Source organism: Anas acuta, chromosome W, assembly GCF_963932015.1.
Source record: "Anas acuta chromosome W, bAnaAcu1.1, whole genome shotgun sequence".
Taxonomy (NCBI): domain Eukaryota; kingdom Metazoa; phylum Chordata; class Aves; order Anseriformes; family Anatidae; genus Anas; species Anas acuta.
Window position 1 is genome coordinate 1,291,489 of NC_089016.1, and position 27,154 is coordinate 1,318,642.

General features: G+C 45.3%; 2 protein-coding genes across 7 annotated transcripts in view; both read right to left on the reverse strand.

Annotated features, from left to right (window-relative positions):
• Nucleotides 1–2,082: 2,082 nt before the first annotated feature.
• The window catches only part of LOC137847229 (uncharacterized), a 77,499-nt gene continuing 52,427 nt past the window's right edge, over nt 2,083–27,154 (reverse strand). Inside the window, exons 1-7 of one of the 5 annotated variants that reach the window (XR_011090882.1) lie at nt 9,704–10,302; nt 8,336–8,448; nt 6,971–7,222; nt 5,819–5,967; nt 4,831–4,979; nt 3,614–3,764; nt 2,449–2,549 (exon numbers count right to left, since the gene is read on the reverse strand). Coding sequence is in view for 1 of the 5 variants with exons in the window: in XM_068665498.1 (XP_068521599.1) it covers nt 4,846–4,979; nt 5,917–5,991; nt 6,971–7,241 (480 nt within the window). In the remaining 4 variants the exon portion in view is untranslated. Of the gene's footprint in view, nt 3,765–4,830; nt 4,980–5,818; nt 5,992–6,970; nt 7,242–8,335; nt 8,449–9,595; nt 10,303–27,154 lie in introns of those variants that run through there. The other 4 variants (XR_011090879.1, XR_011090878.1, XR_011090883.1 and 1 more) reach the window with 4 other exon arrangements.
• LOC137847002 (maestro heat-like repeat-containing protein family member 6) lies at nt 21,471–26,873 on the reverse strand. Of its 2 annotated transcripts, XM_068665182.1 has the most exons (9): nt 26,175–26,873; nt 25,875–26,032; nt 24,773–25,737; nt 24,175–24,351; nt 23,503–23,658; nt 23,251–23,352; nt 22,776–22,878; nt 22,455–22,514; nt 21,489–22,220 (listed from the first exon to the last, which is right to left on the reverse strand). In XM_068665182.1, the coding sequence occupies exons 3-9, from the start codon at nt 25,163–25,165 to the stop codon at nt 22,084–22,086; spliced, it is 1,128 nt and encodes a 375-aa protein (XP_068521283.1). In that variant the 5' UTR covers nt 25,166–25,737; nt 25,875–26,032; nt 26,175–26,873; the 3' UTR covers nt 21,489–22,083. The 2 variants fall into 2 exon arrangements, with proteins under 2 accessions (XP_068521284.1, XP_068521283.1); XM_068665183.1 differs by lacking the exon at nt 22,455–22,514 and having other exon boundaries at nt 21,471–22,220.

Here is a 27,154-nt window from a genome sequence, read left to right on the forward strand (position 1 = left end):
CCCCCCTCACTGAGCTTGCGCCCTGAATTTCTCAGAGCCTATTGCTTTAAACGGAGACGGGAGAACTTTTCACCAATCGTAATTAAGATATGCTTGACTAGAGCCACTCAAGCTCCACCGAAAAGATAGAAAATAAGATAAATTGGCCCAAGAGAGAGGGGATGTCAGGGAAGATATCACCTTTAGGGAAGATATCACCGTTAGGGAAGATATCATCGCTAGGGAAGATATCATTGTTAGGGAAGATATCATCGTTGGGGAAGATATCATCGTTAGGACCATCCCGAGGGAATGCACCATCCCGAGGACCTCCTGACCCCTGGGATCAGTGGACGAGCTGAGCCTCTCTTCCCCCGCCCCACTGAGACGCCTTTGGGTGAGATTTGAACACTTGGTTATACTGTGTGTCTCCACGGAAACTTAGAAATCTCTAGAGTCTTTGTGCCTGTTAGCATGTTAATTTCCAGGCTGTGCACCTGTGTCACCTGTGTATTTCATGCATGCTAGCTTGCTGTTGCAGACAGCAACTATCGCCGGCAATCCAAAGACCCTGTGTACCGGTTGCTGTCATAAATTGCACTTGATTGCATTGTTCCTAGCCGTGATAGTTCTCATTAAACACGCCTAGAGTAAGGGTGGTTATACGTTATTGGTGAATCCCTGACCGTGGTAGTTCAGTGCAAACGTAACAGCACATGAAAACAAGGCCACCTCCATTACCAATGAATTTTGCTTACCTTACTTGCAACTCAATTGATCCTTTACATACAGTCAACAAATCCTATGAGAATAAAAAGAAAAAAGAGACCTCTCTGCATATTTCTTCTGGCGGTGCAACGTTTGTGAACAGAATGGATAGGGTCAGGGTGTGAATGGAGACTTCTCCCAAGCATGCAACACTGCGGGTGCCAAATAAGAAACCTGGCCATATCCCTCTTTTCCTGTTATTAGCAGATGAGGCTCACATGATGTTGGTTTCTAGTAAGCACTCCTAGAACAAGAGTCATAAGAAAACAAGTTTAGAAATGAGGTGCTGAATAGACACACAGATGTTCCAAGTACTTTTCCTAGATACTTTCCCCCTCCCGCCCCAAATAACCTCCATATTCCAGCAAGTAATAAGCTGTTCTGTGATCAGGAAGACCATTAAAGCCCATTTTCTTACAATCTTGCACCATACCTCCCCCTGAGAAATCCTGCCCATCTCTACCGCGTCTGCTATTCATCTGGCTGGGCTAAGTAATGACTCCTCAAGTGTACACGTGGACTGTCTAGCCGAATACACAGATGACACCCGGTCTGCTACCTGATATTGGAGAGCACAGCAACTTTCTCTCTCAGCACACACCACTCTGCATCTCATCGCTTCCTATATACACCAATCTTCAGAAGGTCTCAAGTTTAAGTACCCGAGAGATCTCTACATCTGTCAAATTTAGCTGAAATGTGGCCCTCGTTACTGAAGAAGGTAGCAAGAAAGGAGCAGAACAGCTTTTCTAGAAAAAAAATGGATGTGGGCCATATCTAAAGCAGGGCATAACTGGATTGGTTCAATGACAGCAATACATGAAACACATGTAAGATTTCCAGTTAATTTATTCTCATAGTCATTCTAATTGTTTCATCTTCTTCCCTTAGGTTTCCTATTCTTTACTAACCCAAGATTGCGAATTAATAGCCTGGCAATCTTGATTTCCTACTAGGAAATACATTCCCAAGAAGCATTTGCTTTTTTTCCACTACACTAAGGTTGTACCTTTACTGGCTTAAATCCAAGATGCTAGAGAGTTAACCTTGCTCAAAGGGTCAGCACATTTTCTGGACAGCACAGCAACAGGAAGTGAGAAAAATAACTGACCCGACTGTGACAACATAATCTAACTTTCCAACCGTGGGCTTACGTGACTTCCACATTAAAATACCAAAAGATAACACAATTTGGTGGTTTAATGGTAACAAATAAAAACACTTTGAATTTTTCTCCAGGTGTTTTAACAAGCCATTTCTCAGTTTGCTTTCTGCTACAGAGTTCGCTACTCATTTTAACAGTCCTGGGTAACAGAAGGGCAAAAGGTGGCAACGCAAACCCAGGAAGTTGGTTATTTTTAGCTAAAAGGACAGACGGCACATTTATGTGGTCTTGAGTCTTTCAAAGAATGCCATGGATTTTTCTAGTAGTCTGTGGATCACTTTGGCTTAGGAGGAGAAGCCTGGGCTTTTCACTTGGATCATTTAGAGCAACCCACTTCATTAGAACTTTAGTCCCTTCACTTTCTTCTTGAGAATAGCGAGCACCCTTCAACACACAAACTTGATGTTCCCCTTTCATCTGCCACCCCTCACACTTCTAACAGCTGAAACTGTTTACAAAGACTCAGCAGTCCTGACAATGTAAACATAATGGCGACCCATCTTTCTTTGCCTGCTGAAACAGAGGAACTTTTCCTCTGGTCTGTCAGGCATTTTACCTGGTAGTTCATCTCCAGACATTAAGGATGCGTCGGCATCACTGTCAAGTATATCAGCTTGTAAAATAGGATTTACATTTCCTGAAAGACAAAAGAGGTTTCTTAACTTTCCTGAATAGCCTGTGCCTCTTTCTCTTGCATTAAGACAGCTTCTAAACTGTGCCAAAACCCTTTCTTCATTTGAGGGCACACACTGAATGCTATTTCCTACAGTTCATCCCACCACAGATCTAAGGAGACGGCACAAGTCTCTATAAAGCTGTCTTAGGTCCCACTGATGTGTATGTATAAGGTACGCTACTCTGTTGGTGATTTTTTTCCCCCCTTAGAATAAAGAAAATGAGGAACAAATTCTGTAGCTGATGAATAGCTATTAAAATAAGGCCCCTTCTTTCTGAAGGGGCCTCAAAACCCCTCATATAGTAATACACTTTTCTTATTTGCAAAACTTTCCAGTATTGTACAGTTATGTAATATACACTCTGCATTTTCAACCTGGAAATCCAGTATTTCTTAATTTGTTACACCAAACTTTTTCTAGGGACCTGCAATGAAAGAAAAGGCATTTATAGTTTCTGCAATAAGCTTCCAAAATATGAGACCTAATGACCCAGAGTAAAATACTGTAATGAAAAATTGATCCAGAAACAGATCTTTTTTTCTCCAAAAAATTCTCAAAAATTGAGCAAACTTGCGTTGTGGCAGTCTCATTAGTTCATCAAATCTGCTTTTCAGTCAGTAAATTTGCAGAAAGCACTTCGAGCACTATGTTTCAAGCTGCTACAATTACTAGAAAGAAGAAAATAATTATGACTCAAACTACTACCTTTGATCCGGGAAACAATCAAATGCAAATACATCCCCTATCCATTCATACAGGAGTACTGAGACCAAGAACACAATGTCAAGATGAAAGCGCCTACGCGGATTAATTAATTAAGCAAACTTTGGGAATCAAAGAGTTGATTCTAGAACTAACTACTTGATGCTATCATCTTGACCATATATATCCAGTACCAGACTTGCCCTCCACGGGACGACACAGTGTCTCCACATATCACTCTTTTATTCACGTTGTAATTTTTTTTTTTTCTAGAAAGTTGGACTTTGCCACATTAGCATTAACACTGAATTGAAGTTCTCACCTCTTTATTTCGCAAGTTGAAGAGGAACTCTCTGTCAAAGCGTCCTGGTCTCCGTAAAGCAGGATCTATAGAACCTGGTCTGTTGGTGGCTCCGATTACCACAATCTCCCCTCTGTTGTCTATGCCATCCAGAAGTGTTGAGACAATGGCACTAGTAGAAAAACATAGATTATACTTACAAGTTAGGTACATTTTTTTCCATTCCATATGACTTTCTTCCATGAGTAGTCAGAAAGGAAAAGCATTTAAGGACAAGACTCATTTTAAGACATAAAAAAATAGGTGCATTAACACACACCGGGTGCTGATATCAGGGTTGGAGTATTGTTTTCAATGATCCTTTCAAATCACCTGAAGTTTATGATTTGGAAACAAATCATACCAGTACTTGCTACAGCGTTTTGGCTACCATAAAAAATGAACAAACAAGAAAAAAAAGGGGGTAGGGGTCCGAACTTAATTCAATTACAGGTTCGGGACGCAAGCTTCCTATATGAATTTAAAAATGGAGCGGGGAAGGTTAAATCTAATGAAAGTCACAGGGAAAGTAAGCGTTTTGGTTCAGAAGACAACCCAGAAACCCACTAGGCCCACATAGAAAAGATGCTCAGGATGAAGATCTCTCTTCAAACGGCAATCCCACAGCTACAACCTCAGCGGAAATTAAACCAATTGGCCCCAAATTCTTTAGACATGAAGCACCTGCCAAGTTCATCCTCTCCCACACCCTCTCAGGCCAGGCAGACATAACCAGCCATGACTACCCAATCCCAAAGAAGTCAGCTTCAACAGTGGGGCAATAAGCTACAAAGGACCACAACTTCAAGGAATCCATCTATTAACAAGGACAGCAGGACATACCTGTGGAGGCCAAGAGCCCACTGTTAGTAGAGCAACCATGAGAGCACCACCCACGCTCACCAACCACGAAAACTGCTAGGCACTGCAGTGCTCGGACCAAACATTCCGAAAGCCTGTGACACATGACCACTAACGGTCACTGGTGGCCAGTAGTTACCAGTAGCAACGCATCGCATGCACGGGGGCACCTAAGGAAGTCTCAGCCTACCCCCGAATATACTCAACTCCCAATGCCAGGACTGACAATACCTCTCTGTTGGCAAAAGAAAGCGCGAGTCGAGGCCAATATCATACCATAGCACAAAGGCTTGCTAAGAAAGATCATTTGAGTAGCTTTGCAAGAACAGGTGACTTACTTTCTTCTAAGGCTGTCAAACAGAAAGGATGGATTTGTAGTAGGGTAGCGACTTCCTCAAAGTCTGCAGCTTCGGCTCCAAATTCCCATTTTCTCCACGCACTTGCCTTGCAGCTATTGCATCAGCTCTGGTCCTCAGCGTTCCGCCAACTGAAATGCAGAAACAAATACAATCTTTTGAGACAGTAAAGATGGGATTATCTTGATTGCACCATTGCTCTTGTAAAATGGAAACAAACCAACAAACAAAAGACACCCCAAAGTGGATTCATTTTTCTTTCCATACCAAATCACAAGTCCTTGTCATGACCACTGCATTCCTCTTGTTTATCGTTCTGCTATCCACTTCAAACTATCCACTTCAAAGCGTCACCTGTAGAGAAACTTCTTCATAGACTGAAAGCTAGTCTGACAAAAACAAATGTGCAACTTCTGTTCCACGCAGGAGGGAGCTTACTCCAGTTACTTCTTGTTTGGAAAAGTGAAAACAATCCACACCTTTCTCTAAGGTGTTTTCAGGCCATTCATGTAAAACTCTAACCGTTCAAAAAAACTATTCCGTCCTAAGTCTCTTCCTCAGGTGCATATGTTTTATTACCCTGTTTAAGCATGCAGCACTTTCATTTCCTGCATTATGATCTAACAGCTCAAGGAGATAAGAGAAATACCCAAATACCTAAAATACACTAAAAGCATCCCTTGGAGGCAGGGCTCGCCCCAACAGCTCTGAGCTGGAGCCGCTCTTTGAAAAACCTCCCTTTGCAAGGTTTTCTCCTTCTGTTCCTTCCCCACACAACTCACTTTCAAGCCCCTGATCCAAAGTACAGAGGCACTGAGAAAGGAACCACTCACATTTCCATTTCAGTGGAAAATAAACTAAGAAGATAAAAAAAATAGATAAAAAAAAAAGCAAGTTCTACTTAAAAATGTTGGCCTTTAAAAATGACGGTTTCAACTCTGACAGAATACATTCCACATTTCAACCTTACCTGTTCAAATAATGAGCAAAGCTGACATTCTGATTCCCCCACTCATTGGCTCAGGCAGTCCAAAGCTTTTCTCATAAAAAATGATATTTTTCTCTCACCTCGGCCACATTCGTTAGCAAGAGCACGAACAACCAGCGTCTTTCCCGTTCCTGAGGAGCCGTAGAATAAACAGCCTCCGTAAGAAGAAAGATTCAGAGAGGAAAAAAACATCGTGAGGAGTACCTCTTACAATCATAGTCTCTAGAACAAACAACTCGTCTTTCCTAACCAAAACACGTTATGCCTAAGACAGCAGTAATAGCTGAAGTGTAGGTAGAGTCCAAACAGACACAAGTTCTGCATTCCCACAAGATTTCACAGGAAAACTTGTTTTTTTCAGCCAGAGGAATGAAAAAGGGGGATCACTCCAGTGTACAAAACCTTCAAACAAGAGCGTACTGTCCCAGAAGGACACTTCCAAAACTGCTGACAAAACGGGGGATTACAGCAAAATGGAGCCAAACGAGCAAAGGTCAGCACAGAATCTCAGAATGGCCTCAACGGTGAATCACCAGCTCACTGTTCAGTGACAAGCCACATAGGCTTGCTTTCACAAAAGGCAGAATCCGACAGCAAAGCATTTAATTCTCCCTTCAAAAGCGTTAAGTTCCTGGGCTTGGTCTCTCAGACCATCTATTGCTGATGGCAAGTGAGAAAGCTGGAAGGCAAAGCAATGCCCTGCATTCAGATTAAAAAAAAAAAAAAGAAAGAAGCAAAAGCAATAGCAAAAGCAAGCAGATGGAAGAAACAACTGGGTTTCCAAGCAACATATTACAATTGACTAGATAATCCCTTCTTGCTTACAATCTGGTCAAGGTGACTTGTACAGAAAACTCTGAACAAAACCACTGCAACCCAACTTTGTAAAATCATAGCACTCTTGAACTGTTTTCTCATATTAAAACATCAGCTAGGAAAACTGAAGGTGTTGCTTATAGGTTTAATCTACAGATATTCTGGATTCTATCCATTTGGAAGAAATTGCTTGTTACTACTACGAAAACAAACCGTTCAGCACTGCCAAAAAAGTTGAAGCATGGAAGCATATTGAGACCTTAACTGGACATTCTCCTGAAAACAGCCGACTTCTGATTTATCACTTCAGTGAGTTACCTTGGGGGCTGAATACTGAAGCTCTCAAAAGACTTCTGGATAAAGGAGGGTACTTGCTGGTACTTTGCCGGTACTTGCTCTTGTTAAACTTCCCCTGGTTGGTGATTGCCCAGCTCTCCAATGTGTCCAGATCTCTCTGCACAGCCTTTCCACCCTCAACAGAGTCCACAGCTCCTCTAAGTTTAGTGTCATTGGCAAATTTGCTCCAAACATCTTCTATTGCATCAGCTCTGGTCCTCAGCGTTCTGCCGCCTGAAATGCAGAAACAAACCTACATTGCACAAAAAGAAGATTTGCCAGAGGAACATGCAGAGCCCTTTCTTTGGGCTCAATATCAGCATAGATACAACCAGAACCACTGACAGCAGCATGATAAGCACACACTGCAATGCGAAATAATGGGAACAAAAGCAAGGAGGCCAGGTATCCAGGGGAAAAAACAAAGTGCCTCGTTAAAAAAAAAAAAAAAAAGCATTACGTAAAAATATACACAGTACGCTATTTTACTTTTTAAAAATTTTCACGATATGGTGACCGGAAATGATGTGAAGGTAAAAAAAACTATTTTACTGTTTCTAACAGTCTGTGAGAGAGATGTAAAATAATAACCTAGAAAGCAGATGTATATTAAGTAACTATTTGCCACTGTCCTTCCTTGACACAAATGTCTCTAAACTTACTTTGGAAATTTTAATTATTCCTTTCTATTCCGGGAATTTGAAATCTTTGCTGCTTTGATAGATACCTGAAAGCCTTAAAAAAAAGCCTGGTGGAGTCTCCGCTCCACCAGGACGCACCCAGCACTGTTTGCTTACCTCTATTCTTTTATATTCTTTTCATAAATCATCTTTTTTATTTAATCCTATTTTGAAGATTGAGTCATTTCTAACAACACCATACAGCAAATGTTAAGTTACATATTTCCAAAGCTAACTGCTTAAGTTCCCAGGTAGTAGTCACAAACATTTGCAAGAAATACTGAACTGGGATTACTCTTCCAGTAGAGCACTCCTCTTTTCATTGCAGTCTACTCAAAAAGAACTTTACACCAGCAGGATGCTAATACCAATATGTATTTATATATACATTTTTTTCTCTTTAAACCAAATATCTCAAAGTCATTAATGTAATAAAGGAGGAAAACACTTCCTGGCAAAATGGGGTAGGAAAGACGCAGGAAAGTGACTTTAGTCTTTGTCAGAAGACATGCTGTCAGTTTCAGGAAGCAACTAATAAAAGCAATAAACAAAAAAATAAACCGAAATCTACGTGTCCCCGCAACTACATAGTTATTGTCACCGTATGCAATGAGGGAACATGCATCTCCACTATTAAATGGATTGAATTTTATCATATGCACATAACCTTCACAGTCCACCGTGTAAGCAGCATTTCTAGTAGACTCTTGCTTCATTTCCAGGGGACTATGTCAAAGTATCGTGGAAGTGATGTCTTCTTCAGGATGGAGGTCAATGTTCCTATAGGGAAAGTATTAAAAAGCATGCATTATGTATTTGCATAAAGAAAAAAAAGTATTTGTGGCGCAACAACTCAAGATTTCTTGTAACACCATATTTATGGACACAAAAGGTCAACTTAAGCTCATTAGATCCAGATTTAACACCTAATTCCAACTATCAAGAGATTAACTAACCTAACTGACCTAATTCACTAACAGGCATTCAAAACTTTTTCTACAGACATCAGTAACAACTGCAGGTTTTGTGCTACTGATGGCAACCTATCAAGACATGGGATTAAGTAACTCTACGTACCAGAAAAGTCACCCACGTAATTTTAAAAATTTCAACCAAATGACAACAACATATCTATTATTACCTTCAAATTCTCTTCCCTGGTGTACCTCTTTAAAGGACAATCGGAATCTAACTAACAGCAGAATTAAAACCACCAAACTCTAAATGCAAACACGATTCTGCAGATTACTTGTCTCATGGCATAAGCCAGCCCAACTGCAGACAGTGCCTCTATGCCTCTGTACTTGCACAGAAAAAGTTCATTTTCAACTGGATCAAAAGTATACCGAAACATTAATGCTTTACTCCATTCAAGCACCTTCCAAGAAAATCAGACTCCTGTGCTTGCACACAACTGATTTGGGGATCATCCCTGATTTGACATCAGCGTACACCTTTTGAGAAATGACCATGTTCTCCACGTGCAGCATGGAAAGATAGCTTCCAACTTCAGACCCTTGTCATATTTTGTTGCGTTAATGACCTGAAGGGCTCAGCACCGAGGCTGAACATCATGCCTGGGAGCCACCACAGTTTGATGGCGCTATCAGCGGGACTCAAAGAGGCTCTCCACGTTGGTAGCGTGCATTTATTAACCAACACAACAAACCACCACGTTGACAGAAGGACGTTAGCCACATAACTCGCATCGCCACGCTCCTAAGGCCAAACACAACTCCTCGCCACCTCGAAGGCTCCCCACCACGGCAGACCCCATGCCTTGGGGCAGCACCAGGGGGACAACCCGGCCGTGCGGCTCAGCCCCCCTCCCCGCACCCTTCACCTTCCCGCTCCCTCCTTTTCCCTTGGGGGCCCAGCGGCTGCCCCAAAGGAGCCCACCCCACACCGTGCGGCCCCACAACGCTACCAGCAAGGGCCCGGGCCCGGGCCCAACCCCCGGCGCAGCCCCGCTCCTGCTCGGGCCCGGGGGAAAGCCCCGAGCCCTCTGCGGCTCCCCCGGGCCCTCCCCACGCACCTCTCCGGCCCCGCACGGCCGCGCTTCCCGGCAGCGCCTCCCAGCCCCGGGCCACCCCCTGTCCGTCCGGGGCAGCGGCCCTGCGCTCCCTCATTGGGCGGCAGCGGAGGATTTCAATTCCAAGCGGCGGAAAGGACCGGAGCCCTGCCGGCAGCCGCGGCCTCCCGACGGCCGGAGCTGGGTGAGCGGGGGCAGCCTCAGCCCGCTGGGGCCTCGCGGCGTGCCCGGGGAGCCGGGCGGTGGGGAAGCGGGGGGACCCTCGGAGCTCGGGGTGGGTCCCGGGTGCTGGCGGCGATGCCGGCTCGTAATGCCGGGTATAGGGTCCAGGGCTTGTCCTGCGGGCTTTTTGGGGTTCTTAGGGTGGCTGCTGGCTCCCAGTGACTTGTATTGTTCCTCAGAAGCATCTCCCGCTGAGGAGAGTGAGGGGGTAGCAACCCCTTCTCGAGAGATTGTTATGCCTGCCCTAGGCTGATTTGGACCTATCCAACAGTTTTGTTTGCGATGGCTCCTGCTTTTTGCTCATGTCAAAGTAAAATGGGGTAAAATAAAGCAACTTCACTCCCCTGGAGGGGGCCTGCAAGAAAGAGAAGGAGGGACTGTTCATCAAGGAGTGTGATGATAAGACAAGGGAGAATAGGTTAAAAGTTAACTAACTGATCACTTTCATGACTTAAATAAAGCTTTCATAACTTAAATCAAGCTGAGGATAGAAGTGTTTTAAGTATGTATGCGAGTCTTCAGCTTTAAATACTAGTGTATTTTGTTTGCTTGTGCAACTTCAGTGTATTTCTGCTGAGGGTTTCTCATTCTCTGTAGAGCAGAGTGAGGTAAGTAGCATTTGGGATGTTCTTATCCCACCGATAGAGGTATTCCTTTATATTCTTTTAATAAATCCTATTTTTTTATTATATTCTTTTAATAAATCCTATTTTTTTATTTAATCCTAATTTGAATCCTGAGCCATTTATAACAGCCTTTCTAGGCAAGCTGTGCCAGAGCTCAGTGACCCTCACAGACTTTCCTGATGATCAGATGGACCCTCCTGTGTTTGTGCCTGTTATATCTTCTCATGTCAGTGGGGCACTACTGCAAGGAGCCTGGCTCCCTTCCTTGCACCCTCTGTTCAGCTCTTTGTACTCATTGACACATTCCCTGCTGAGCCTTCTCTTCTCAGGGCTGAACAGCCCTGGCTCTCTCAGCCCCTCTTCAGAGGAGGGGTGCTTTGATCATCTTTGTGGCTCATCACTGGGGTCTCTTCAGTATGTCAGTGTGCCTCTTGTACTGAGGACTACCCTCTAAAACATTGTGCAGTCCCAAACCATTAGCTGTGCAAGTTATACTGGCTTTTCTAAGCCTGGGATCTTGGCCTGAAAGTTCATTGCCTTTGCTTCTGCCAGACTTCACTGTCACAGCTATCAGATGCTTATGTCTCTAGATTTGCTCTTACACGGATGGGTTTCTAAATCTGCATGCAGCCCTATCAACATTTCCTGGAATAGGAAACCCATTTGAAGTGTTGCTTTATATTGCATAATGTGCTTTATAGGCCACAGTTTGGGAGCCTTCCTCTTAGAAGAGAGCACATGCAAGCACTAAAAGCTCAGTGGAGGGTTGGAGACTGCAAGATTGCAGAATCTCACAAATCAGGAAGAGTGCCGGACAGGAATACTGCAATCTAGGAGTATGCCTGAAAAACTAGAATTAGAGACAACACCGCGATGGTGGTTAAACACAGCAATCTTGAAAGCACATGTTTGAAAAGTGGTTAATGACCATTAATTTAGGGAAGGTAGGAGAGACCATAGTATTGCTGGAATATGCATCATGTTTGTGTGTTTTTTGTTTTTTGTTTTTTTTTTAACAACTCTATGGCAAAATAGAACTGGCTTTGCTATGTAGTTAGCCCTAGAAAGTTCACAATACCTAGGCGATACTAAAAAGGTGTATTTAGGCATGAAATGTTGCTACTGGATTTCAAACATGCTAAAATAGGAGTCCAAGGAGATTTAATGTGCTACATTATCAAGAAGCACAGGAAGTGAAGATGCTTTATAACATGTTTTTTCTATGCCCATGAAACACAATATTTGCAATGTCTATCATGGAATGAAAGTCCAGAACTTTTTGAACTTCCTTTAGACATTAGTTAGCTGGCATATGCTTGTTGGAAACCATCACGCACTTATTTTTTCATTTAACATCGGACTTGCGACAATTGACTGTGTAAGTAATAGAATACACTGCCACAGTGAGCACCTGATCGTGAAAGTTAATACCTGGAGTGCAATTTTACTTATATTAGTGCTGCAAAAATATTTTCAACTTTGCTAATCTCTGCATGTCCTTTGTCTTGCAAGGAATGGCTTTGGTTTACTAAATACTATACTGAAGTTCTACTTTGTTTTGAAACAAATTCTTCCACAAGTACCAAGCTAAAATGAGACTCTTTTTTTTCTCTGACCAACTGCTAATCTCTTTGAGTTGTGCTTATAATATTATCTATTTAATTTTTGGAGGGGCTGAAGTGGAAAGAGTTCATATCATAGAATGGTTTGTGTTGGAAGAGACCTTAAAGGCCATTTATTTCCAACTTCCCCTGGCAGCAGGCAGGGATACCTCCCACCAGCCCAGTTGTCCAAAGCCCCATCCAACCCAGCCTGGAACATTTCCAGGGATGGGGCATCCACAGCTTCTCTGGACAGCCTGTTCCAGTGCCTCACCACCCTCACAGCAAAGAATGTCTTCCTAAGGTCTAATCTAAATCGACCCTCTTTTGGTGTAAAGCCATTCCCCCTTGTCTTATCCCTACATTGTCTGATAGAGTCCCTCCCCAGCTTTGCTGTAGGACCCCTTAAGGTCTCTGGAGCCTTCTCTTCTGAACAGTCTCAACTCCCACACCCTGTCTTTGTAGGTGAGGTGCTCCAACCCCTTGATTGTCTTTGTGGCCTTCCTCTGGACTCATTGTAATAGGTCTATGCCCTTCTTGTGATGGGGGGGGGGGGGAAGGGGGGGGGGGGGCAGAAGAGTAGCAGAAGCCTTTGCTATGTATTTTAACTTACAGTCAGGATCTGACTGTAATTCTTTGTGAATGTAGTTTTGCTTAAAGGGATTGAACTTACTTTATGGCTTTCTCATTATTGCAGTCTTTAACCACTGACAATACTCATCTCCTTTAAATAAGAGATCGTCTAAGTAGTGTTATATACTGTACCCAAGTGCAGCATTTCCTAAACTCTCCCGTCTTCTTGCTGACAATGAAGGTTGTAGGCTGCAATCCAGTTAAGACCTCATTCAGTTTTACTCAAATAAGAGGGATGTGTCACTTACTCTTTTTGATTTAGAACTGTGAATTCCATCCTTATTTGTTCCTGCCTTCTGTGACTTTTACCTTTTTGCTTTTCACTTGTGCCCTGCTGTTGTTCTTGTAAACCCCGACTATGGCACCTTTGCTAACAACTTTGGTCCTTAAGTTTTCCACTTATTTACAAGATTGTATGCGGTCCATAATCCCATGTTTAGTCTTTTATTTTTAGTCTCTTCGGTTCTTCCGTGTAAAGACTTAATAAGAAGCATTTTCTATATTTTCCCTTTTGGCTTCTGCATAATAAAACTGCAAGCTATTGCTTTACAGTCAAGCGTTTGCACATCTCAGAAGTGCTTAGGGATCATTATTGGACGCACCCCTATTTATAAATGCATTTATAGCAGATGACCTTATTTTGATGTAAATCCTTTGGGGGGAGGGGAGGGGGAAAGTAACTGATAGATAAATCAAATGTGATTTTAGTCCTTCATCTTGATGTATTTTCTGTTTCTGTCTATCAAAGGTCAACGGAGTGCACTTCTCTCAAGAGTAGAAAAAGGAAAGGGACTGCAGCTGTGAAACCAGCCTCTTACATTACTTGGATACAAAAAATAAAATAAATTTTATTTTTTGCCTAGAAGAGGGAAAGATTCTTCAGTTGCTGAAAACATGCTGGTAGTTATTGTGCTACCCACATTATGTCATTTTTTTGCCTACTTTATTTGCACTTTAACTCTATTAATTGCTATTAAATCTTCTAATTGACTGTCAAGTTATAGTTCTCTTTCATTTGGGGAGGGGGGGAAGGATTAAAGGGAAGGAGGCAGATGGGTGCATGGGAATGTAATCTAATCATTCTGTAAGGGAGTGTGGGCCCAAAGCTGGGTGTAAGATAGTGTCATATGGTTGATGTTATTTATGATACTAGTAAGGGATATATGGATATAATTAGGTGTGTGTTGCTTTAATGCATTTGTTAGATCTGTGTAGCAGTGCTATCAACATTATAGTAAAGTATTAACGTGGGAGGGGGGAAAAATGTTCATTTTGGTTGGGAGATGGTGTATGTTTTCCCAGATCACTACTTGAACCATGTTAATATTATTTACTGCTTTTGGAAGGTAAATGTCTGCTGTGATGAACGCTATTTCTGCAAATAATTAACTGTATTTATGCAGTAGTCCTGTGAAAATCAATTTATTTTCTTATGAGTAAAGTTCAAAATATATGCCTGGCATTTTAAAGATCAGGATAAAGGACTTTATTTCAAAAAGTTAGCTCTAAGACCAAAGCACCGGAATAACTTCAATTATAAGTACTACTTTGTTCGTTACAAATGCAAATATTTACTTTATAATTTTGTTCTGTAAGACATATATATATGTATCTTGTTTTAAAGTAACTTTTAAAGCTATGCTGAACATAAAACATTGTTTGTTTGTTTGTTTTTTCTGTCCTATTAGCACCACGGAGATTTCACGGTATTACTTAATGATGTGATGGAAACTTGGAAATATTTGTTACATGACAAACTAGGATTATCACATGAAAACATGGAAAAGCCAGAAAATTATGCTGACGTTAAAAAAGCCTATGATACCTGTTGGGAATTGGCATACAGGGCGTGGACGTGAGTCCGTGGAACAATTGTTCGATCTGAGCTTGCCTTAAGCAACCAGGAGTAGGCCTTAGAAAATCCCATGGCCTGCTGTAGCTGAGCAAACCAAGCTACCAGGGCAACTATGAGAAGTTCCCATGACAGTGTTCCCACATCGCCCAATTGAGGAATTCAGAAAAATATTGTTACCAGTAGCTGGCTTCAAGGACAAGGTCTATGTGACTGCTAATCACAAGGGGGTTGTTTTCTTGCAGGTGGGGTTGTTTTCTTGTAGTTGTTTGTCCGAGTGCTTTTGACCAATAATCTTGTGTGAGACACTATCCGCCCCTGTTAAGTTCACTATAAAAGCGAGGCTATTCGGGCAATAAATGGGAGCAGCATGATCTGACTCTACTGGTGTCTGTCGTGCTTTCGGCCGTGCATCCTCTAACAGATACCTTCTTAGCAAGCAGCAATATGTTAGATATCATAGATATATGTCAGAAGTGCTATGCTCTTGCACTTGTATCTGAAGAGGAAAGCATAGCCCCTGTAAGTATTTTGTTTGTTTGATCTCTGTTTTACCATATTTCTGATTCCAGTTATGGATTTACAGTGCATCTAAAATATATACGGAAGTCTTGAATTAGTCACAAATGACTTTCCTTTTCTCTGGAGGAACAGATGACTTTAAATTATTAAATCTTTAAGAGATCTTAGATCCATTCAAAAATTGCATATTTCTGCTGTCTTGCTGGATGGGTAGATCACAGCTCCACTGAGTATCTTGTTCTTTCTCACAAACAGAACTGAAAACTGAATTGTAGAGACTTGATGTAGATGGATCAAAGCTTAGTGATTAATGTGTCATGGAGTTTTGGATATATGTTGATAGGCAGTCCAAATAGTTTTGGTTTTCATTTTGAAAAATACCTCGCTCTTAATGGCAAAAAAAGATCTCCATATTCTTCATGTATCTTCATGTTAGATTTTTCCAGAGACCGCAAGAGGTTCCACTTCAGCTACTCAGTCAAGCATCTGTTGCAGTTTCTTGTGCTTCAGATGTTATAACGCTACACATGAGGCCATGCTCCAGGCTAGAGAAGTTGTAGTACATATTGCAGTCTGACTATGGAAATAACAAAAATTTGGTTGTATATTTTGATCTGGTAACAAAGATCAGAATAAGATGGATGCAGTTGGAAGGGACCTGCAAAAATTGAGTCCAAATGTCCTACTGTGAGTCTGTTTTCCTCACAGTTAGGCAATCTGTCTAGAAGGACCATGAGGGACAAAATCAAAAACCATGTGAAAATCCAGGAAAACTACATCCACTGCTTTCCCTTCCTCTACTAAGAGTGTGATCTTATCATAAAAGGATATCAAATTAGTGAGATGGACTTTCCTGAACCCGTGTTGCTGGGTCTGATGGTTGTGTATTAGTAGCAATTAAAGGAAGTTTAAAATACAAGCATGCCACATGATTGTATTTGATTCTGTGCTCTCTAGAGCATGGGAAGATTAAAAGACAAAGGAAACTTATAATGAAAAAATAGTAAACATTGGAATTAGCTGCACCTATTTCGAGCTTGTAACAAAAATTACAGAGAGGAGTTATCTGTCTGCTTGCAGGAAGGTAACATGCATTATTAGAGGAAAAATTAGTCAATAAAGGACAGGATATTTCAATTGCTTGGAGTAACTCTTCCTCCTGAGTTGGGAATAAAGCTGTGTCCATGAAAAAGTAGTCAAATACTGGAACAGGTTGCCCGGAGAAGATGTGCAATCTTGCCTTTAGAGATATTAACTTTGGCTTGGGGTAAGGGATAAGACATCACTGAGCAACTTGGTCTAACTTGTCTTGCTTCAAGCAAGTAACTGTACTAGGTGATCTCAAAAGATCCCTTCTAACCTAAATTGTTGTATGAGTCTGACAGGTATGCTTGTAACAAACTTGCCTACTTAAGTTTAGAGAATCTGCACTCAAACAGTTCTACAAAAGACATAAAGGAGGACTAAAATTCAGGAAGATGCAATTGCTTTTCTTAACTTTTTTTTTTTTTTTAAAAAAAAAAACACTACACATGAGGCCATTTTTTTAAAAAAAAAAAAAAAAAGGCAGCTGCTTTTAGGGCAGTAACTGTAAAGGTTGTCCTGAGTTAATTTGAGTCTTGCATGTCATTTCTCTCTTAGAACAGTTGTATTTCTAAAGACTAAAGAAAAAGTAGCTTTTGGTGTTCAAAACATTAGCAAGCTGGAGAAAATCGTAGCTTTACTTGGTGTTAGTACTACTTTTGTGTTTCAGTCATCTTTGTATTTAAATTTATTCACTTCTTTTTATTAAAGGTTCAACTGCCAGAATTTATTACTGGCATAATGAATGTACCAGAAAATAGAGGCTGTGTGCCTTCACAGGACCAGAGCAATGCGAAGGTAAAAAAAAAAAAAAAATATATATATATATATATACATATATATATGTATATAAATATAATAAATTCTTTTTCAATGCTTTTTAGATATGGAAAATTTAATGGAAGATGAAATACAGGTTTCCTTTTCCAGTTATTTCTATTAAGATATTGTTTTTTTAAAGTATATTCAAGCTCTGTATCTCTTTGGTATGAGCGTGTGCATGGGGCAAGTGCACAAATTTATTCCCTGGGAGACAGTCCTTTTATGGCAGGGACTTGACGTAGATTTAATCTGCCTTTAAACAGTAGGGAATACATATTTTTTGCAAGTATATTATCATTCAAATACTGTCTTGACTGAGAGTTAAAGAATTTGCCTGATGCTGCAAAGTGAAATGGTAAGAGAGAAATTTAGGTTTTACTTTTCAACTTAAGTAACGCTTATTTACTTTCAGAAGAAACCTGAGCACCAACTGTAGTGGTAGCTGTAGAAATGCAGACAATGCCGATCTGTTGCAGTAGACAACTGAGGACTTTGTGGGGATACTGGATTCAACCACAACCACCTAAACAGTATCAGTCTAACAGTGTTTGAAATGGTGAAGCTTAAGTCATTTCCAAGCTTGCTTTCCTCCTTGAGTGTCAGTTTCAGTACAATATTTGGGTACAACTCAACATAGTTCCCAACAAGTGAGCAAGCATCTTCCCAGCAATCTGACATCAGGATAAGAGTGTTTCAGTAAAAAGCACTTGGGTGCTTTTCTCTTTGTTACTGACTTTATGCCCTAGATAGCACTTCTACCAATAGGTTCACTTGGTGCTCTGATTGTGACATGTATGATAAAAATATTCTTGGCCCCTTCTTTTTGACTGCTTACATTTGTCATGTTTCCTGTTGAATAAGAAGAAATTCCACAGCTACCAAAGCTTTATATCTTTCCTTTTCTTAATGGCCTTTTCTCCTCTTTGCTTTCTTTGCTTATGACAAAACTATCAATTCTTAAATTCTGAGAATTTTGTTCTTATAGGATCCTGAACTGCAATATAAGTAATTCTAATTTTATATTTTTGGATATAAGGGCAGAGCTGCATTGTAATTTAATATAAACCTGAAAACTTTAATCAGTGGGACTTCTGTTATTGAAATCCCAGGGAACCAACAGGGAAAAATTAGTGGATCCGAGCTGGAGCTGGTGAGGTGTTGAAAGTCTTTAGCTTATTTGAAGTTAATGTAAAATCATCGTGTTTTAATGGTGTTACTATTTTGGCTTGGGATGTAAAAGGGATATTTGTGGAGAGATTGCTAAATAGAAATAGAAAGTCAACTTTAATAGCTGGAGATACAGTTCTCAAATATTTTGTGAATACTCAAGTATAGTATAAGTAGTGGTATGCCGAGTACTGCGTGCAGTTTTGGGCACCATAGTATAAGACACAAAACTACTGTAGAGCCTCCAAAGGAAGGCTACAAACATGGTCTAGAGGGCAAGACAGATGAGGAGCAGCTGAGGTCCCTTGGTTTGTTCAGCCCAGAGCAGAGCAGGCTTGTGGGGGGGGGGGGACCATGGTGGCCTGCAGCTCCCTCACAAGGGGAGTGGAGGGGCAGGCGCTGAGCTCTGCTCTCTGGGGACAGCGACAGGACCCGAGGGAACAGCATGGAGCTGCGACAGGGGAGGATGAGGCTGGGTGTTAGGAACTGCATAGTTAGGTTCTGCACCCACAGGGTGGTCAGGCACTGGGACAGGCTCCCCAAGTGTCATGGCACCAAGCTTACTGGAGTTCAGGTGTTTGGGTAATGCGCTCAGACATGGTCTGAATTTTGGTGGTTCTATGTGGAGCCAGGATTTGGACTCAATGATCCTTGTGGGTCCCTTCAACTCTGGATATTTTGTGATTCTAATTTTAACATATTAATCACGCTTGCCTTTGTCAATGCTTTCATAATCGCATCCATAATTATTTTTCGTGTGTGTGTCTTGGGGCTGGGGAGGGGATTGAAAGAAGATCTAATCATTTCCTTATTTCAGAGTAAGTGTCTAAACTTTAAACATTTTTCTTAAAAAAGTTTAATTTTGAAAAGCAAGTGGGGTAAGCTTTTAGATTTTGAGGGTGTTCCTTGTATCCCAAGGATATTTAGTACCTTGGAGAGCTATTGTAACAAGTTTGGAGGATAAGAGGGTGGTGAAGGAGAAAGGGAGAGTGATCGAGTAAGAAAAAATATCTTCCCCTTTCCCCTCCACAGATTGGATCCCTGATGAAAAAAGGCAACAGGTATAATTGCTAATAGTTTCCGAGATACGGTTTCCAAAATAGAGAGTCGACGATGTTACTGAGTACAAATACCAAGTTAGAGTCATGACCAGATATTTCATCTTCTCATAAGCCACTGTTACAACACACAGTACCATAATGATCTGAAACCAGGGCCCGGAGAGGATAAACAACATGACAGAGAGCACATACGGAAAATAATGTGCTATAATACTCAATTTGGAAAACAGGAGCGGCAGACAGAATTTCTAGGTTGGAAGAGACCTCAAGATCATCGAGTCCAACCTCTGACCTAACACTAACAGTCCCCACTAAACCATATCCCTAAGTTCTACATCTAAACGTCTTTTAAAGACCTCCAGGGATGGTGACTCCACCACTTCCCTGGGCAGCCCGTTCCAATGTCTAACAACCCTTTCAGTAAAGAAGTTCTTCCTAACATCCAACCTAAAACTCCCCAGGTGCCTGTCAGCAGGCACGTGGGAGGACAGACCAACCCCCACCGCGCTACAGCCTCCTTTAAGATACCTGTAGAGAGCAATAAGGTTGCCCCTGAACCTCCTTTTCTCCAGGCTGAACAAGCGCAGCTCCCTCAGCCGCTCCTCGTAGGACTTGTTCTCCAGACCCCTCACCAGCTTCGTCGCCCTTCTCTGGACTTGAGATTAAAGCAATCAGCATTATGACAAGTAACTATTAAGCAGATCTAATACTTATACCAATTTTAGTTTAACACTCTCTGGTCAGATCTGCCGTTATCTCAACCTTTCAGGCCCCATGTTGGGCGCCCAAAAGACTGTCATGGTTTAACCCAGCTGGCAGCTAAATACCACACAGACGTTCGCTCACCCTCCCCCCTCCCTCTCTGGGACGGGGGAGAGAAATGGAAAGTGAAGCCCGTGGGTTGAGATAAAGACAGTTTAATAAGACAGGAAAATAATAATACTAATAATAACAACAATAAAAATAATACAATGGTGATAATAGTTCTACTACTAATAATGTGTACAAACAAGTGATGCACAATGCAATTGCTCACCACCCGCTGACCAATGCCCAGCCTAACCCCAAGCAGTCTGGCCCCACTCCCCCGGCTGGCCACCCCTACATATTGTTTAGCATGATGTCAGATGGGATGGAATACCCCTTTGGCTAGTTTGGGTCACCTGTCCTGGCTCTGTCCCCTCCCAGCTCTTACTGCACCCCCAGCCGGCCCGTTGGCAGGACAGAGCAAGAAGCTGAGATGTCCTTGGCTTGGTATAAGCACTGCTCTGCAACAATTAAAACATCGGGGTGTTATCAGCACTCTTCTCATCCTAAGCCAGAACACAGCATTCTACCAGCTACTAGGAAGAAAATTAAATCTGTTCTAACTGAAACCAGGACAGGGGCACACAAGTATCTCATTGGAGATGGGAAGCATCTCCCTTGGAACCCCAGAGCTTCTGCAGGGGGCAGGAGCCCCTCCCTGGGTCACTCAAGTATGTCAGCAGGGCACCCAAGCATATCCCCAGGGGACGTAAGCATTTTCCTGGTGGACCCATGCATCTCCTATTGGCACTCAAGCATCTCACTGTGGATGCACTGAAAAATTCTCCCACACCACAAAAACATCTCCTTGGAGAAGTTAGGATTCTACCTAGAGCACCAAATCATCTCCCTTGGGCACCCAAGTACATCCTTCAAGTATCTCCTGTTGCATCCCAGAACCTCTTTGCGTTACCCAAAAGCATTTCCCCTTAGAAAAGAAGCATCTCCTTGGAGGGAGGACCCAAGCACCTCCCTGGGAAAGAGCAGCATCATCTGTGGGCATCCAACTGTGTAAAAGGGGCACCCAAGAACATCCTTGTATCACCCAGGCATCTCCCTAAGGTAAACCAGCACGAGGCAGCCAAACACCTTGCTGGAGAACGCAATCACCTCCCTTGAAGACCAAGGATCTCCCTGGTGTACCCAAGCATTTTCCTAGGGCACGCTGGCATCTCCTCAGGGCATCCAAGCACCTTGCAGGAGCACACCATCTTCTCCTGGAGGCACACAAGAACATGCCCAGAGTGCCCAAGCCTAGATTTGGGGCAAGGAAGCACAACACAGGGGCACCCCGGCATGTCTCTGGAGCATGCAAGCATCTCCTTTGTGCAATGTAACAGCTCCTCAAGGTACGCAAGCACGACGTCCAAGGGCATCCAGGCATTTTCCTGGGGACCCGCAGCACTTCCCTGTGGTCCACAAACACCTCCCAGGGGGACACGAGTTTGTTTCCAGTGAACCGGTGCTTCTCATCTGAGGAAACATGTATCTCCCCAAAGCACCCAAACATCGTTCTCTTTGTTCCTGTCAATAACAAACTCCAGCAGTGAGAATCGAAAACAAACGAGAAACACCTTCCTCGCTTACACACTCTTCTACCTCCTTCCCACAAGCAGCACAGGAGAATGGGGAAGGGGGGCCCAGGCCTCCTGCTCCACTGTGGGCTGCTCTCCACAGGCAGCAGCTCCACTCCAGAGTCTGCTTCTGTGGGGCCTCTCCATGGACTGCAGCCTCCTTCAGGACAGATCCACCTCCTCCTCCATGGGCTCCTCTGGCGGCGAGTCCTTTTTGGAGCCCTCTGGGGATGGTCCTCGCTTGCCTTGCAGCATCCCCTGGGCTCTTCTCACACAAGCTGCCCCTGCAGAACCCCCCTATCAAAACCTGGCCACATAAGACAAATACTGAAGGATACCAAGGGACTGGTCGTGTAGTTGCAGTTTTATTCAGAGAGATCTTCCCCAGGGAAGCTTTGCGGCTCCCTATCTTTTCACGGCCAGCAGCGCAGTGCTTTTAGCCTAGCCCATCTTGATGCGGGTTGCTGCTGTACTTGACGTTGCAGGATCTCTATGGTCCCAGCTGCCAGGATACGGATCGATGGATGGGTGTCACATTGCATTCGGAGGACTGCGACAGAAAGACACAGAGCAGAGATGCAACCTGTTGACCTACAGAGACCATCCAGCATCACTCTGGACCATGCCAACCCCATCATATACTTCTAGGGCCAGCAGGAACAGGTCCGGCTAGCATGTCCCTTTGCCCCTGCAGCATTTCCCTGGAGCAGGACAAGGCTGCAGACTGCATGGGCTCTGCCCCCTGTCACTTGGTCCCAGCACCCCCAGCACTGCCCTCACTCACAGGTGATGATCACATGCAGGTCTTCTTTGTCTAGGTCCCTGGAGTGCATTGCAGCAAACGCTAGGAAAAGAGCACCAGTCAGATCCTGCTCCCCATCACAGCCCCTGGTATAGACAGGCGCTGCCCCCCGCCCCCAGCCCCCCTGCAAGCACAGTGCCCAAGGAGGAACCTGAGCAAGGCACACCCCAGGCCCACCTGCATGGGCAGGGGGCTGAGGGAGGCACAGGGCTCCTGGGGGTACAATCAGGGGCTTCAGGGCCCACAGGGCTGGGCCTTGCTGCCACGGAAGGGCCCAGACAGGGAAGCAGGGCCTTGGCTCACCGACGAATTTGACAGCCATCTGTCGCAAGCTGGTCTGATCATCCCACAGGTATGGCAGGCTCTGCTGCAGGTATCCTTCCACCCTGCTCCTCTTCTGCTTGAGCTGGAGAAAGAACAAGGGCACAGAGCTCACAGACCCTCCCCAGCCAGCCAGACAACTCCCTCCTGCCAGCACCCCCCTTCCCCTTTCCCCCAGGCCATCCCCAGCTCCCAGCCAGGAGCTCTGTGGGGCTGAGGTTTGGAAAGAGTTAGGAGACCGTTCTGTCCCGCTGCCAAGGCCCAGATGGGCTAGGGTCTCCTCCCGCATCCTGGGGGTGGGGAAGGCAGAGGGGCCTGCAGAAGAGCCCTTGGGGCTCTGTGCTGGAGGGAACGGAGCCACGATGCAGCTGCAGGCGGGGGACTCTGGGCTGGAGCAGCCTGGGCATGTCAGACAGGCTTGTCCATATGGGGCCTGGGGCTGTGTGGTTCTCCTTACCAAGTACTCCCCAATCTTCCAGATGTCCTCAGTCTGAGCCAGCTGCTCAAGCTGTTTCCACTTCAGGAACTTTGCACAAGCAAGTAGGATTACTGCAGAGACCTGTGGAGAAGCAGAGGCAGGGAGATGGCACCGCACACACATACCTAAAGTGTCTGATTGCCTGCTGCCCTGGCCCCCCCATGCCCGGAATACCCCTCTGGTGTCAGCACACCCAGTGCCCACGTCAATGGCCAGGTCTGAAATCTGTACCTTGGCCACACTCTCAGTGTTGTCACTCATCCGGAAAAGCAGTGGAATAATGGCCCTGTGCACCGTCTTCTTCATTTCTCCTTTTTTCCACCACAGCACAGACTCCATCAAGTCTTTGAAGAGGAGCATGGAGCATTCTCGCACCTCACTGGACACCTGTTAGGGAGGGCAAAAGGAGGATTTCACCAACTGCCAGCCTCCCCCTGTCCATGGGGAGCAAGGGCCGTAGGGTGGCTGATGTGAAGGGTGAAGCCTCATGTTTGGAACAAAGGAGCTGGAGGCCTGCACAAGGCAAAGCAACAGGTTTCCTGCTCGGGGTGCCTGTACCATGGAGTGTGCTACAAGCCAGCCCATTTTTGCTAGTAGCTGCACCAGCCATGTCAAAGCAGAGCTCCCCTGGGAAAGGGCTTCGGTAAGGCTTCTGGGGCACACTCTGTCTCCTCAGCTTCTGCCTTTCTGCCTCAGCACAGGGAACTTTTGGCTCTGCTGAGTTGGATACCTGACAGCAAGAAGCTCTGCTGGACTGCAGAGCCCAGAAGACAGCCCACCATAACCCAGAGGAGCAGAGGGAGGAGAAGGCCTTGCCCGAGTGCTGCCCACAGGCCTGGACCAAAGGGCAATGCCATTTCAGGGTGCCCGTCTGCGGGGCTCAGTCACCAACAGCAGTCTTACATCGTTAAACAGAGGCAGGAGTCTCCCAGCCAGTGTCAGAGCGATGGGGCTGGCCTCCTTCTTCTCCAGATGACGAATCACATTTTTGAAGATAGTCAGGGCCTTCATGTTGATGTGCGTGTTTTCATACTGCAGAGTCTCCATGACTTCTGGCAGCAGGACCTGCACGTCCGTCACCTGTACAGAAAGACACCGTATGTTTTTAGTCAAGAGGTGGACAGCCACCCTGGCCAGGATGCTCTGGTTCCAGAGCACCAGCCTCCTGCTCACTTCCTGGCAGCTGCCATGGGAATCTCACCAGCAACCTTCCATCAGGCAATGGCCACGAATGTGGTGATTAAGTAGCTGGGAGAGCAGGGCATGGGGAAGGGAGGTGATGAGAGCAAGGGCTCCGTTTCTCCCCCTTAGTCACCTGCTTTGCACATGTCCCCCAGGGAATCCATCTGGAAAGCTCCTGGGACGCTGCACAGGCAGCCACCAGGCCCCACCGCCACCATCACCCCACCTCCTGACTCCCAGCTAATGACAAGCCATGGTGTTGCCTCCTGTCCCAGCACCAGGCTGCCAACAGGGCTTTGTTTGGCAAAGTCCGACTCACCATCTGAGATGTCTCCGACAGCATGACGAGGGCTCTGAGCACCAGCCAGAGGATCGGCAGGCTGTTAAGACTCAGAAGCGTCAGGAGCTTTTTTGGGTCACGTAAATTCGATAGTACATGTTCAGTTGGATGCATCATCTGAAAAGACCACAGCCGTGAGAGATGGGCAGAGCCTGCAGCATGCCCATCACCACGCAGCTCCTGGCTCCCCTGGCAGCTCAGGGCAGGGTGCGGGGGACATGCACCCAGGTGCCTGTCCAGATGCTCATCCTGGGGCAGCTGTGCCTGCAGAAGAAAACAGGGCCCCTCTGTGCCCTGTGCATGGCACCACGCGGCACCTTTTCTTTGCCTGCTCCTCCTGCCCTCTGGCTGTCCGCAGCCTCTTGCTGCCATGCCTCTGAGGAGCAACAGAGCAGCATGAACTGGCACAAAGCAGGCTACAGGTGCTACTTGTCCCTGGCCTCACAGCCTGCCCAGGCTGTGCAAAGACCACGGCTCTGTCCCAGCCTCAGCCATTGCTGTGATAATACCCCTGGCCCTGCCACTGCTGCAGGTTTCCATTCTGAAGGGCAAGGTAGGGGGATGCCGGAGATGGAGAAAAGTGAGCACTGCCTGTAAAGGGGTAGGCTTCGTCTTTGTGCACAGGGACCCCGTATGGCTGATGTAGGGGGGCTGGTGCTGGCCCTAAGGGGCTGTGTCTATGAGTCCTGGAAGAGGCGACAGGTTGGGGAAGATGGGGCAGGGAGAGGACTGTGCCTCTCCCGGAGGAGCGCACACAGCCCTGAAGAGGAGCAAGGTGTGTTCTCTGGTTACTCACAGTGAACTTAAGAAGGCTGGTGTGCACAGGCTGGGCTTGCAGAGACCTGCACACCCGTTTGTCCTCGAGAACATTCTGTAGCTCCTCCAAGATCTTCTCTGAAGTCATTGGAAAGGAAAGCATCACCTTCCACATGTCCAGCGTAGTGCTGCAAGCCCAGAACACTCTGTTGGCAGGGCTGCCCTGGCCACAAAGCTGTGACCCAGACAAGCCCCGCAGGTCCCAGGCTATCCTGCAGCCCTGGCCCTGACCCGCTGTGTGCTTAGGGAGCTGTTGGGGTGGTACCTGTCAAGTGGCGGAAGGTTGGTCAGCACGCTTAAGAGAGCTTCCCTGGGAAACTGGTTAGTCAGTGCCTTCAGTACTAAGAAGAAGCTCTGCCGGAGTAAAGATGTGCTGTCGCTCCTTTTCAGGTTTTCATGGAGGAATCTCAGAATCCTTTCCACCTGGAAGGGACACAGGAGAGAATGTGGCTGCCGCTGGACTGCAGCCAGTTGCCCAGCTGCCACTGGAACTGCTGCTGGGTATGAGAGGCAGGATGTGAGCAAGGGATGAAAGGGCTCAAGGGCAGGGCAATCCACTGCTTACATCCATCAGCCAGGAGGCAGATTCTCTCGCGGCCACTTCCAGCGTGAACTTGGCCCACTGATTCTTGTTGTCGTCGATGCAGCAGTCTCTAATGGTCTCAAGTGTCCTGAGGACAATGGTTGTCCTCTGAGAAGACTGGAAGTATTTTCCAATTGGCTATGGAAGGAAACAAAGGATGAAAGGGAGGAAGGGAGAAGGGAAGGGAGGGAGGAAAGACAGGACACAATAAGTCAGAGAGCAGCACCTGGGGAGGGAAGATCAGGGGGAAGGAGAAAGAAAGACCCTCCCTTCAGGGCAGAGCTGTGCTGACGGCCCCCACCTGTGGCCAGCTTTGCCTCACAGGCACCCCTGAGCTGCAGGCTGCCCTGGAACATAGGGAAGGGCAGACGGCCTGGCTGGAGGGTGCCTGTGTCCTTACCTCGTGATGAAAACGGGTAGAAATGAAACCAATCAGCCTCCAGATCCTCTCCGTGGCTCTCTCCTTTCCAACTTTGTTCTGAGAGCTCGTGAAGCATAGCAGCACCTGCAGGAAGCAAAGCTGCTGGTGTGCTCTGGGAGCTGACAACTGCTCCAGCAGAAGCAGCACTGCTGAACTCCTGGCTGGAGTCACAACGTTCATTAGGGATTCCCAGAGCTGGAGCAAAGCCCTCAGTGGGTCACTGAGCCATGGGGTCCCTTCACACAAATCCCAAGGCCAACCCCGTAGCCAGGCAAGTAGGCAGATGCCATCCCAGGGAAGGCCTATCCCCCAGAACACAGTTCTCTGTCCCCTCTCCATGAAGGCTGGCTTTTGGAGCAGTGTCCTGGTTTCAGCTAGGATAGAGTTAATTTTCCTCCTCCTAGCTGGTGTGGTGCTGTGTTTTGCATTTAGGCTGAGAATAATGTTGATAACACGCTGATGTTTTAATTGTCGCAGAGCAGTGCTTACACTAAGCCAAGGACTTTGCAGCTTCGCGCTCTGTCCTGCCAGCGGGCAGGCT